We start from the raw sequence: 13,969 nt of genomic DNA, 5'->3' as shown, positions 1-13,969 counted from the left end.
ATCACGGTCAAGTTTAACAATTATTCAACATTATAAATAACTTTCTTTTGGGAGAATTTATTTATTTTGAAAAGCTAGGGGAGTATCATTCTTATTTAATAATTTATTTGATCAACAAAGATGAAAAGTGTATTTTGGACAAATTTTTTAATTAGGGGTGACAATAAATATATTAAATTGGCAATAGACATATCCTTTCAGGAACTAACTAAAGATAATTTAACTTCTATTGGTAGTAGTTTTCTTTACTCTCAAATTATTTCTATCAAAGAAAAAAAAAAAGGATTATGCAGTTTTCAAAACACGTAGATGTACTATTTTACATTCTACATGATAACCAACTTTACAACTTCTCAGTGCTGGAAAAATGCGAGCAGCCGGAACATGGTTTTGATAATGATATAGACACTTGATGATAAGTTTAAGGTGTTGTTGGCTATAACTAATGTTTGATGACTGACTTAGTAAGTTCTTGAGGACGATTAGCCCAAAGTTTGCTCAAAGCCCGCAGGCGTTGAAAATATTCACCCAAATCAAGCAGAAATCGACCAGTCTGACGTGTGGTAAGTATTCGATACATTTGCCTCAATGTTTCTTGTCGTAGATGATCAGCCTGTTTCACATAAACTTTCCTTTAGTTAGCCCAAAATTAAACTTTCTAAATTTGTTTTAGATGGAAAAATAATATTTTTTAAAAATTTTTTATAAAAAATTTAAAATTTTATTCCTGTTTTTAATCAGAACACATGTGCTAGTAGAATACACGTTCTTATATAACTAGGGTGAAAGAATGTAAGGCATAGCTGAACACTTGTGCCACACGTTTTATTGTTTGGATCAATATTGTTTTCTGTTGGAGTTTCTCCATAGTTGATGTTAAAAAATAAAAAAAAAACACCAAGGACAGTGAACCTTGTCAAGTAGATTTTCCTTACTCATATTGAGAAGGTTTTTCATGTTTCTCATTTCTTCTACCTTCATACATTGTTACACTTTTGCTTAATGCATATTTTGGAGCAAATTTGGTGACGTAAATTTCTAACAGTGGTATCAAACTATCCTAGTTAAGAGGAGCTATTAGATTGAGATTGTGTAACTCAAAATGAAGGGAGTTGCTACTCACCAATAGAGACATGTTCAAATTGACAACTGAAAACTACTTCTACTAGAGACCAACGATGGAAGGCCATTTATATTGTAACAAGCTGCATGAGCCAATATTCTATCTGACTGAAGTTGGAGTTTGGTACATGGAAAAGTTTTAGTTTCCCAGGAAATTAAAACTGGAAACTTTGTTTCCTATGTATGTTTGGTTTACATTTTTAAAAATAATATTTTCTGAAAATATTTTTTAGCTATGTTCTTATACAAATTTTAGTCTAAATTTCTCATGAAAATGTGAGAATCTAAATTTCTCAAGTTTAAAAAAAAAACACTATGATAAAAATACTAATCAATAATTTTATTAGATAATTTAATGCGTCAAAAAATTAAAATTTTGATGCAAATATTACATTAATCCTTGATCTCAAAACACTTATATAAACACTTTTTTTTTCTGTGACTTATATAAATGCTCTTACAAATATTTAAATTAACAAAACAAAATTTAGTCCTTTTAGAAATCGTGACCGAATATGAAAAAACTTTTCTAAGCCCTCCCTAAATCTATTCCAAATCCCTAAATCTATTCTAAATCAACTGATAATGGTAGAAATGAAGATAAAGATAAGTTACAGACTCTTTTGTGTCTACCTAAGAGTTAGGACACTTTAATAGTTTAACTGTCAATACCTCCACACCAAAAATGAAACTTAATCTGTAATAAATGGATCCTTAATCTCTAAAGATTTTATTACCAGTTTAATTTAACTTGTTACTGGATTGGTTCTTAAAAAATAAAATATCACCATAGTAAGTTATCCGTATAAAAACAAATTTAGTGACATTTTAGATCATTCATAAATTAATTTAGTGATAAATTTAATTCATATTCAATCAACTAAATATATGAATTGGTTCGTGCAAAAATATCACGAGCATGGAGACAATGGCGTACCCATGTTCTCCCTTAGCTTCGTCTCTACTTGTGACACGCATTAACCTTGAGAGAATTTCCTCTCCTTTTCCTATGTAAAGTAAGGACAAAAAATAAACAACTCATTTAAGGAATAAGATTCCCAACTTTCACAGGCCTATGCTCCGGTTTTTGGAGCGTACAAGAATATGTTATCGTGGCTTGTATACAAAAATTAGAAATAAAATAAAAAAGCCAATTTATCCAATCGAAAATACTTTTTTTTCCTAATTAAGCGCACATACTAAAAAAAAAAAAAGCAAATCATCTTTGATTGAGATGACATGCAACGAAAAGAAAAGTTATTAAATTGATAAGTAAATGGGTGTAAAGTGAAGCATACATTACCTGGTTCACAAAGCTCACAAGTGCTTCTAGTCTCTCCATTGCAGTATCCATTTGGGGAATGTGATTTCCTTCAACTAGTTGTCCTGGTCCTACAGAGTCAGCGAGCATTTGCTGAAGTTTTTCCATACCTTGTGAAAGAGCATCTTCTGCTTGCTGGCATGATTTTTCAAGGCCATAAGCATCAAACCGTTGTTGCTCTGTCAAAGGTTCACTTAGAGGGACCAGAACCTGCAATTAAATCAAAATTGTTACTACAACCTTACATGATAGTACTATAGTAGAAATGAAGTGAGTCATGTTCTTTGGGTCAGTCACTCATATTGAGTGATTCCCATTTTAGTACAAAAAGCACCGAAATAGATCTTGCTGATGTATAAAAACTGTTATGAATTACTGCATTTAGAATCTTCCCATTGTCTCAATGAATCAATAAAAGATGATAATAAAATTCAAAAGTTAACAGTGTTTCTGTTAGAAGTGAAAAAAGTTTAACAAATGAAAAAATAAAATGAAATGAAGATTGTGCCTTTAGCTATGTACTGCAAATAATAAACAATATTGTCCGCAAGTCCGTACTCACTCACTTAGCAAAGCATGTTATTGTGAGTTTGCATGCATGCATCAATTAAAAATAACATTTGGTTACAGAAGCAGAAAAGCTGACTGGGAAAACATCCTAGTTTTTGAAGTAAAAATCAAATTAGCTCATATGAATAAAATTCACATTTAATTTGTTAGATATTAAGCATCACCTTTAGAAGTTCAGAGGGGCGAAATCCTCCAATCCACAAGAAAAATCGTTCAGCTGTTGTCTTCCACATACCAGACATAACATAGAAAACATCTGCTTTTGCTGCAGCAGATTTCATGCTAAAGAGTTTGGTGTAGTGGTTCATTATGCCCTGTACAAGTGTCCCGAGCTGTATGTCACCTATATGAGAACTTAAAGCAGTTCTCAGTTCTAAAATTTGTCTATTTTGCTCCTCCAGCCAGTTTCCATACTCCATCTTGAAAAGCGTTATTCCTATAAATTGGGTATTTTCAGAGTGCAAAAATAGTTGGAAAAAGGAGTTTAATACCAGAAAAAATACTTAAGGAAATCCAAGAAAAAAAATATTATATCAACCAAAATGTAGTATCTGATTCTGATGTTTACTAGACAAATTAAGAGTTGCAGTTTGCTATGGGAAGTTGTACATAAAACTGATATAAAACACTCATTGTTCAAGATGCGTTTATGGTACTTATATTTATAGTATCAACATATTGACAATTTAAGAGTATGAACTTGTACAACATCTGATCAATGTAAGCAACGAGCAATGGTAGATCAATTACAACACAAATTTGAATGATCTTCATCTATGAAACTAGATAATCTAGTTTGACAGCAATTTTCAACTCAACTAGTTAAATAAATATAAGGGTGCCGCTAGGCACTAAAGTTTTCTACAGGACTTCAATAAAACATCTCTATACATTGTGAGGGCAGTTTGTAAAACAAGATTATAGAAGATGATTTATAAGGTAAATGATTTAGGCATAGGTAAAAATACTGTCTTCTCCAAAAAGTTAATTTCAGAAATGAGAGCACTAAATACCGAGACATTTGACATAAAAATCAGGAGTAGTGACAAATCAATATCTAGCACTAGCAGATACTCAGCAAAAAGAAATCTAGCACTAGCAGATTAATGACCACAAACCTGAATTTACAGAGCCAGCAAAACTCAAATTATTAGAACTCAATCCGTCGCCAATATACAATCCCTGCAGTTTTGTTGCCTAAAGAGATTGACAAGAGAATGGGAAAAAAGAGAAAAGAAAAAAAAAAGTAGAAATTAAAAATATAAAGTGATTCATAGCAGAAACTAGGAGTAAACACCTGTTGTTTTGCATGATCTACCTCTTGCTCTAACTGCACGAGCTTCAAACGACATGATTCTAACTGCTGCACGTATGCCTGTGAAGAAACATCAGAAATCACATGAATATTAGTATATGTATTCACTTGTTTCATGTTTAGCGTATCTTTCAAAGCATAAACCTTCAAACCTTTTTCCTCAAACGACTCTTGCGAGCGGCCTCTCGATTTTGTGCAAGACGTCTTTGTGTCTGCATGTTTCAACATGTTAAATACTTTCTTTTTTCTCCTTAAAAGCATAAAAGAAGTATGAATACGAGACAGAAATCCAAAATTGGAAGCAGAGGACCCCTTAATTTTTCAGTGTATATATCTTAAAAGAGTCCAAAATGTGGGTCTAAAATGCTTTCTGATGTCACTCAAAATTTCTACATAAAGCTAAAAACGGAGGCAGAAGAAAAGAGTAAATGATGTGCCTTCCATGCTGGAGTATCACTAAGATTAAGTCCTTAGTTCAAAATGGTTTAATTGTTTAAATTAACTTATCTCATTACAGAACAACACCCTACAGAATGAGGTTAGCGACGTGAGAGTATAACTAATAATGACATTTACTATACAAATTTCATGGTAAAAGAAACTTGTTCTGAAGTTAAACACAGAAGTATTTGCTTTCAGAAACAATTTAAACTGAATCTTGCACATGCAGGAAGAACTTAAAGCTTTCCAGTGTAGAAACTACTCCAAATTTAAACATGATTTTACCTTATCAGTAAGCTTAGCATCTTGATCGTACTTCACAGATGTTCCAAATATTCCATGAGAAGCATCCTCTGACTAGTTATTTAACAGCACAAAAGAACTTAATTAGTAGGGAAAATAGGCATTATCCTTTGCAAAAGACAGTATATAAAATTTGGTAAACTTACTTGCACATGAACCTGATTATCTAACTTCATCTCCACCTCCCCAATTATGGATGTGGATACAGTTAAATTATTAGTATCATTACTTTTGAAAGTTTCTTCCCACATGCTAATTTGGTGGATAGGATCATATACACCCATTCTTCTTGAGGAAACAAACTGTGAGGATGTAGCATCCATGCTCTATGGACTTATCAGTGCGGCGATTCGGTGCATACACATATATAGAAAACTTCTGTTAAGAAACAAAACCCTTTAAAATTGAGTCAATCATAAAACGCATTAAAGAAAAACTCACTTAGATATTAATAATAAAATAATCAGAAAGCAAATAAGAATTAAAATGGCAGATATTTAAAGATTGTGACACTCGTGCACCATAAGAAAATTGTCGTAAGGTGCAGAAATCCTCCGCTGCTACCATGTTATAAGAAAGAATACCACAAAAGAAACATTATGGTAGCACTGTTTCATACACTACTTAATCATATTGCATGCACCATTAACAAGTGACGTTGATCACAAGGAATCATACCAGGGCAAAGCAAAAAAGGTCAATTTGATTGGTAAGACCAGAAGATGCATTTTAAGAAATACTGATTAAACAATTCAATCCCCATTGAATATCCCATAAATGTGGACAATTGTGTTTGGTAGGGACTGAACCAGAGAGAAAAAAAGTTTATGGCATCAAATATTGTAGACATGTTAGAGCTGAATAAGCTCTACAACTTATAGCGTGTTTGGAAACTCATTGAGGATGAAGGAATTGTGTTTGGGATGTGAAAGTTGTAATTATTAGCTTCTTAAAATTGCATCTCAATCGTGAAACCAAACATGGTATTAGTTTTCTTGCTTAGGTGACAAAAAGATACAAAAGGGTAGCCGAGAATGATCAACTTTTTGTACAGGTGGTGAAGGACGACACAGGAGACCAATTTCTTAACTTTATTGCCGAACCAGGGATAAAGGTACGGTAAACAAATACAAACTTTGGGCTTCAAGTAAATACTAAAGATTATGCACAAGTACAAAAAGCAGCAGAAAGTACGCATCAAATCTTTTAACTGATCCACGTTTTTAGTTTGTTAACTCCTTCACAGATAGATAACAATTAAAACACGCGCAATAGATAGATAGATAGATTCTAGGATACTTACTTACTAGTCCTCATCCAAAAAAGGCAACAACCAAAATCATGATTTTTGGTACGTACGTGAAAGCAAAGCCAAAACCGGTATGCATACTTTTTCAAAGACAAAAACAAAAAAAGATTATAGAAGCAGAAGAAGAAAGTACCGGTGAAGTTGATCATAGAAAGCGCACAACACAAGCAACTAGTTCAAAAAAACAAAAAAACATAAACATAAAAGAGAGCTGTCATGTATTTAGTATCTCGCTCTCGTATCTGGTCCTTCCTCGTTTTCCTCGGCAGTTAAATCTTTAAAATTAGAAGAAAAGAAAAGGGAATTCTTTTTTATTTTAATAATAATAATAATATGGAGAACCTTTGAAAGCTACTTTGAGAAATACTGAGAAGCTTTTTTTCACTAAAAAATCATTCCACCTTCCATTGGCGACTCACCACCAAAAAAAAAAAGACAGAACCAAATTTCCCAACGAACTATTATCCAATCCAATGTCTTCCAATTGCCAACGCTACCCTTATCTCCAATCACATTTATGGCAAGGCGAAATCATAGAATTATAATGAATACGTAGAAAATAGGTGCCACTTTTATTTTAGATGAATAAAGGCCACTATTTTTTTAATTGGACTTTATGTTACTATTTTAATATGAAAAAAGGAATGGTATGGAGACGCGGTGCATTGAAAATTAAAGAGGGTTGTAATTTTGTGCGTGTCTGTTTTGTTTGTTGACGTTGTGCTACAGAGAGTCAAGGCTTTCACACAAACACGAATAAGCAAGCATCATCGTAGTCATGGTGGTCACATTTCCACTAACACCACTAATGTGCGCACCAGGTAGATCCTGCAGATTGGTGGGGCTCCCTCGCTGACATCATTTTACGATTACGCCAAAGTTATTTGCATTTGATACAAGTCCCATGCCAAGCTTTAAAATATTCCAATCGAGTGTTATCGATCGGAGCCCAAAGAAGCATTAAATTATTAGAAACTCAAATCCAATCTATCCAGGTAAGATTGGTGTGATTCAAAATAAGAATTCAGAGATAAACTCTTTAAACTTCACAACTGTAAATGATTCAGTGTCATAGTGAGAACTCTTGTAGTGTTTAGAAGAATCTCTCTCGCATTCCGTTGCTCAAAGCTGCTGGAAAAGAAAAACAAGACTTTCAAATATAGAATCCGTCTAGTAGAAAGTGCCCAAAGATGCTCTAAAGACATTATAACAACTTGATCTCCTTATATTGTTAAAATAATATTTATTCAAGATCAATTCCATTTTTATTATTAATTTGTAAAAATATTTGAAATTATATAAATTTAATTCACTATTAATTCTATGTATAATTCTAAAAAATAAGTGTAACAGTTGCCAGTAGTTTCATGTGATAATATAATGATTGAGAAGGAGAAATAAAATTTAATTAAAGTCGTTAAATTGTGTATGAATTTACTTATAATTTTATTTTATATATATATATATATATATATATTTTAGATTTATAAAAAAAATTGTGTATAATTATTTAAATCTAAAGAATATTAAAATTTAATTTAGAAATATAGACAAAATGTGATACATTAAAATGGTATTTTAAGATGCGAGAGTTTTTTTTTTTTTTTTTTTTTTTGCTAATTGCAAGAATAGTATGTAAAATGTATTTTTAAAAGAGAAAAAATAAAAATAAATATTAAAAATATTTAATTGAAAAAGTGAAGAAAGTGAGAGTTTTACTCTTCAAATTATGTATTATTTTAAATTTGATAATTATAAACTAAAATATTATTTAAAATTACAAAAAAATGTATATCTGACTATGAATAATTTGAATTTATTTTTTAAAATATTTTTGTTATGAACTAACACCTAGATAGGGCTAGATCGACTCCTGGATAGAAGTCGGCTGAACATGTAATAGATCCAATAAGATACTTAAATCATCGACTACTGTTACACTCGTTAAAACAAACACAGTAATAGAACTAGAAAAATAAAATATAGAATGGCCCTTAGAAGTTAGAAGTCAAGGAATGAGTTGGAATTGCATCCCATTCCTTTGTGGGCAAGAATGACATCAAAATGCAAGATAATGAAAAAAGTATATAGAGGTGGATAATATCACTAGAAATATATGTCATTATCCTATTTCTTCTCCTCTTTACTGACACTCTTGTTAACTTGAGTGTCACAGCCATTGTAACTTGCAAGTGATTACTCACCTCTAGCCAAATTCTAAAGGAACAACAAGAGATCCTATCACCTACTAACTGTACTTGATTCCCAGTTATATGAACGGATGCAAAACATATTTTAAAGTGACATAAATATTATTTTTAAGAAGAAAAAAAAGTAAAGGACATTAATTCTAAAACATACTTTAATTAATTTGCTATATTTATTTATGTTTTCTTTCGGATTACATTTGTGAGGGCCCAGCTGATTTCGTTACTAACTCCTCAAGTCTAATTAATTGAATAAACCTATTGCACCAAAAGGACAATAAATAATCAGCAGTGGATAAAATTGCTGATATGGAACGGATTACGTGCTTCAAAATTTGTAATAAGAAATAATTTGACAAGTCAGGATAAGTTTAAATTATTGTATAGAATAGTAGCTGAATGAGTGACTCTTATAACTATAAAGCTACAATGATGTTGGTGGTTGCATTTTAGAATGGTTGGCCAACCTATTAGTGATTTTCCTTTTCATATTCTCGGGGTGCATTGGCTTCATTTGATTACCATCAAACACACAAATGAAACGTCACGCAAACACTTGCTGGCTTTTTCCTATTCGTGGTTTTTATACTCAAGTGCAATCCAAAGTGGGTTGCCACTAAGAATGGCTTTTGGGTCTCTCAATTATGGAAGATTTTTTAAAATTTTAGATTCTCTACCATAGTCATACACATGTTTCAGGCAAAACGGAAACGTCAAACATGGTAAGGGGGCAGAAAATTTAAATAAAAAAATACGAATGAGAATACTAGTCTTGAAACTTCTTTTCTTAATGAAATATACTAGTCTTGAATTTTTTATTTTTTATGAAATCTATTAGTCTTTAATCTTTTTGTTTTATTTTATGAAATCTTTTTATTTTTCTTCAAATGAAAAGAATATTACAGATTTTTTTTCTTTAATTTCCGTTCAAATACATCATAGTACATGCCAGATCTTCGTAGAATATTAACTAAAATTCTTCTGTGCGTAAATTCTAGCTAGTTTCTTTAATACAAAATTGTTAGTCCCAATACAAATTAGGATACATTTTTCATGTTTGCGAAATCAAGATTCAAGTGCATTGCATTTGCCTGCTTGAAAATCGACATAGGAAGATGAGTGCTGTGCCTATTGTGACTGCTTCTGTAATGTCTTATTCTGGCATTCGAACTCCTTCTTAGGCTACTGTCACTAATGATCGGTCACGTCAGCAATGTTTTTTCTTTTTCTTTTTGTGTGACTCCATTTTTTTGTTATAAACGCAAGCAGATAAGTTGATTACCCGAAATTTGACGCTAAATATCTTTATCTCAAGTTATTTACTTTCATAAGTATTTTCTATTTTAATATTATATTACAATCAAATATTAAAAGACCGACATTGCATATTCATGTTTAATGGCTAATTTGGTGATATATTTTTACTCAATTTAGACCGACAGAAAATATTTATAAAATTTAATTTTTAACTTTACATCAATTTATTTTCACCTCAACCAATCATATACATGTATGTGGTATATTGATGAGGCTACATATAATAAATATAAATATATAATTCATTATGAAAAATAATACTTATCGTTAATAACAAACAATAAAATAATAAAAGCATGTATTTTTATTTCTTTTCCTAACGAAGAATGAAGTAATACACGTATATATTTTAGTATTAATATAATATACTACAAATCATAATACATAAAAATTGTTATATTTTTTTTTCTTTGGCATCCCTTTGTATACATTATTATTGTTTGATATTGAATGAAAGTTTAACTTTAAAAAAACAAAAAAATGTTTAAACCTTAAAAAATTTTATGTATATAATATCTTTTTTTAAATTCACTTGTACACAATTCTTTCAAATATATTTTAATGACACATTTTTTAGGTTTCAAATTATTTATTATACATTTGTGTTATAATAAAAGAGATTCATTTAGTTATAATATTATTTTATCTAAAATACAAACCCCTTTTGATAAAATTGGTAAAATGTTATCTCATTACAAAAATACATATTCTTATTACTTCATTATTTGTTACTAATTGTATATGCTCCTTTTTTACATGATTAATTATACATTTATACTTATTATAAGAGCATCATCAATGTAATACAAACATGATTGGTTGAGGTAAAAATAAATTGATATAAAGTATTTTGCATCGGCCAAACCAAAACTAAATACATGCAGGACAAACAAAAGACACAAGGTGTCATCCAAGATAACGTTTCCTATTTTTTACCCGATAAAAACCACTCATTTTAGTTAATACTTTCCTAACCAACCTACCGTGATAATCCGTTTTCATTTTTAGCCTATTTTGGTAAAAAAAGAAAAGCCCACAACTTTTAAGGGGTGTATTGAATTAGGATTTTAGAAGTTTTTTTTTATTATAAAAAAGTCTCGTGATATTTAATTAAGATTTTAAAATAGTATAAATAATTCGTGTGGTATTCAATTAAAATTTTTAAGATTTTTTAAGGAAGAAAATTTTTTTTGATGATATTCAATTAAAATTTTTTATAACTTAGAAAAAATCTTTTGATATTTTAAAATATACAAATTTTGATAGAATTTTTTTAAGAAGGATTTTGATAAATTTCATTAGACTTTTTAGTATAAAATATCCATCAAACAATTGCACTAAAGCCCTTGAGATTTTATTAGACTTTTTTTTTTCTATTGGTTATCAGATTTTTTTCTCTCATCACACATATGCTCTTCTCTCTTTAATATTTTTTCAAGATTATGCATATATATTTCTCATATTATTTTGGAATAAAAAAAATTGTCAAATATACTCCTTCTTTATGCACTTTTCCATTTGTTTTCTAAATTAAATTAATGTTTGTATCATGTGTTAAGCTTAACCATGTTTTTTTTATATTGACTATATTCATTACCTGTTGGACGCAATACTATACTTTTGTGATTGTTATCCTTAATTTCGTTATCCGTACAACTCAATAACCCTTCTAGCAAAATTCCACCCTTACTATTCCTTTTTAATATATGCTTATTATTACATCTCATTAGATATATCATAAAATAATTATAATAATTAAAAAATCAACATATACTTTTAAATTTATTGTTCAATTCCAAAAGTGAAAATGAGAAAATGCTATTGCTGAAAATGTTAGTATATGAAAACATAAAGTTAGAATCAATATAGCTATTAAAAGATTAAAGTGCTTATTATTACATCTCATTCAAACCTCATCATTTTTTGTTATTTTTTTCCATTAATTCTTATAATTTTGAATGTATTTTTAAAAATTCAAAAAATCCTTTTAAATCTTACAAATTTATAAAATCCTTTAAATTCTCATAATATAAATTCATTAAAATTTAAACTATCATAAAAGTCTTCTAAAGAAATCTAATAAAACATAATATTTTTACATGATCTTTAAAATTTATAAGATTTTTTTATGTTAAAATAATCTTTTAAAATCTTAATCCATTCCATTGTTTTAATGTTTTTTTTCTTCTCTCTCAAATACTCCTTCCTTCAACCTTTTTATCATTGGAGTATGATAAAAAGGGAAAAAATGAGCCCCGGCTCGTGGGTAATATAGAAGTCTCCATTGTTATTGTAAAGCTCGTGGAAACTCTTCTACCCAAATTTTTTTGACGTTTCTAGGTTGTAGAATACATGAGTAGAAATTGCATTGAAATGAAACCCAAATTAGGTTGTGAAATACATTAGTTTAGTTATGCAGTATGGTCTTGAGTTGCTTGTTGGAGAAGGATCCCTCCCCTCACACCTCTCTCAAATCTTCCTCCAAAATGTAACAAAGACTATTCATTGTTAAGTGAAAAAGGAAAAGAAATAGATTCTAAAAACATGAAAATCAATTCCCTTTTCAAAACTGATAAAAAATAGCAATGAACTATAAACAAAAAAAAATAGAATAACAATTAAATTAACTGATCCATTTACCCGGACTAACAAGTTTAAAAAATACATTTGTTGTATGGTGATATTATGATTTTGCTGTGACAAACACATACCAAAATCCTGTTTGATGGTACAACTTATATAGTATTAATTTTAGTACAATCTCGGTTTGTAGGACGACGCAGGCACAGCAAAAGGCTTCGGAGGGTTCTAATATTCACGCTGAGTTGGTATGTGGATTGGAGGGGGTGTTAAACAAGGAGGGTTATAACACACACCAAACAAACTCTATCCAATTTTTTAGTGAGATCTGTATGGTTTAAGGGGGAAAAAAAAGGAGGAAATGTAAGATAAGAGATGGAGATAATAATGCTAGGTTTGTCTTAACAATTGCCTTTAACTAATATATTAGTCTAGCATAAACTAGGTAGGTCATAAGATCCTAACAATACAGATGAGGTTCATAAATCCTTTTCTTTTTTTTGGTATGGATGTATAATGTTTGAATTTTAAAAATTTGCCGGGTCCATTTCCTAAAAGCCTAGCGGAACTTTTAAGGCCCAACAAGCTGAAAACAACATCTTAACTTTTGACGAAAGAGCCGACATCTCAAATGCTCAATGCTACTACAATGTACCCCTTTATTTCACAACAATAATTTGTGGTTCTCGTAAAAAAATAATAGTTTCTAGTTGTCTTCATTTCACATAAATCAAGTGACATATTCAATTTTCGAAATTTCTATAAAGGGACACGAAAAAAATACTGTTCTATTTCTTTCGCTCTCTTTCAATTAGTGATCGTTTTTAACATGCAACCAATTAATGCAAACATAAGTTTAAATCTAATATGCTTTCGGCGTAAAATATGTTAAAACTATGGACAACCAATTGATGATGCGGTAAATGACAAACAAGACACACTTTTAGTATTTTAAAAAATACCTTTGTTGTTACCATATTAAACAGAAGGAAAGAAGATAGAAGTAACAAAAATAGTTTAAAAAGAATTTGTTCCACAGTTTTAAGCATTTGAAAGAAGAAGAAAAAGAGTATGGGTCCACACCAAAATGGACTCTGCAAGAGAATGGAGGAAATGGAAGAGCGAAACATTTTTTTGCATATAAAGATGAAATATATATTTGGTTTTCAGGTTAAAAAATAACGTTGAGACAAAAATAATTTTGGTAAAGGAACATGATCGTTTTTAATTTTTCATTTTACTTTTATTCAATTCATTGAAACACGTAATATTTTTAACTTCAATTCATATATGCACAAATTTGTCTCGATTACATTGCTCACTTCTTGTTGACTACTCCACAGACTTGGGCATATCCCTCTTTTAAAAAAAAATTAATAATGTATAATTTTTTTTATCAACTAATAATGTACATTGTTTTTTTTTTTTTTTATCTTGATGCAAAATAATAGCATTTTACTCATCAAAACTTCTGTTTTCTTCCC

At 29.9% G+C, this 13,969-nt stretch overlaps 1 protein-coding gene across 7 annotated transcripts; it reads right to left on the bottom strand.

Annotated features, from left to right (window-relative positions):
* Nucleotides 1-205: 205 nt before the first annotated feature.
* Nucleotides 206-6,838, bottom strand: LOC114421901 (transcription factor TGA1-like). 7 transcript variants are annotated; one of them, XM_028388031.1, is made up of 10 exons: nt 6,515-6,672; nt 5,219-5,450; nt 5,055-5,126; nt 4,481-4,540; nt 4,311-4,388; nt 4,132-4,210; nt 3,178-3,449; nt 2,426-2,653; nt 2,060-2,129; nt 476-613 (listed from the first exon to the last, which is right to left on the bottom strand). In XM_028388031.1, exons 2-9 carry the CDS (start codon nt 5,393-5,395, stop codon nt 2,100-2,102), a joined length of 996 nt encoding a protein of 331 aa, XP_028243832.1. In that variant the 5' UTR covers nt 5,396-5,450; nt 6,515-6,672; the 3' UTR covers nt 476-613; nt 2,060-2,099. The 7 variants fall into 7 exon arrangements, with proteins under 7 accessions (XP_028243829.1, XP_028243826.1, XP_028243831.1 ...); XM_028388028.1 differs by lacking the exons at nt 2,060-2,129; nt 6,515-6,672 and adding an exon at nt 6,724-6,838 and having other exon boundaries at nt 206-613; XM_028388025.1 differs by lacking the exon at nt 2,060-2,129 and having other exon boundaries at nt 206-613; nt 6,515-6,666.
* Between the last annotated feature and the right edge of the window lie 7,131 nt (nt 6,839-13,969).

The sequence above is a fragment of the Glycine soja genome, chromosome 8 (genome assembly GCF_004193775.1).
Source record: "Glycine soja cultivar W05 chromosome 8, ASM419377v2, whole genome shotgun sequence".
In the NCBI taxonomy this organism is placed as follows: Eukaryota; Viridiplantae; Streptophyta; class Magnoliopsida; order Fabales; family Fabaceae; genus Glycine; species Glycine soja.
Note: the sequence above shows the minus strand (reverse complement) of the source record. Positions and strands in the feature narration are given on the sequence as shown.

Bases quoted from the DNA above. Each gene is read 5' to 3' on its own strand.
- LOC114421901 (XM_028388028.1), bottom strand. From the start codon at position 5,395: ATGGATGCTACATCCTCACAGTTTGTTTCCTCAAGAAGAATGGGTGTA. The intron at 4,541-5,054 runs GTAAAATCATGT...TGAAACATGCAG, and splicing joins ATGCTAAGCTTACTGATAAG to ACACAAAGACGTCTTGCACA. The intron at 2,654-3,177 runs GTGATGCTTAAT...ATTTAATTGCAG, and splicing joins GCCCCTCTGAACTTCTAAAG to GTTCTGGTCCCTCTAAGTGA.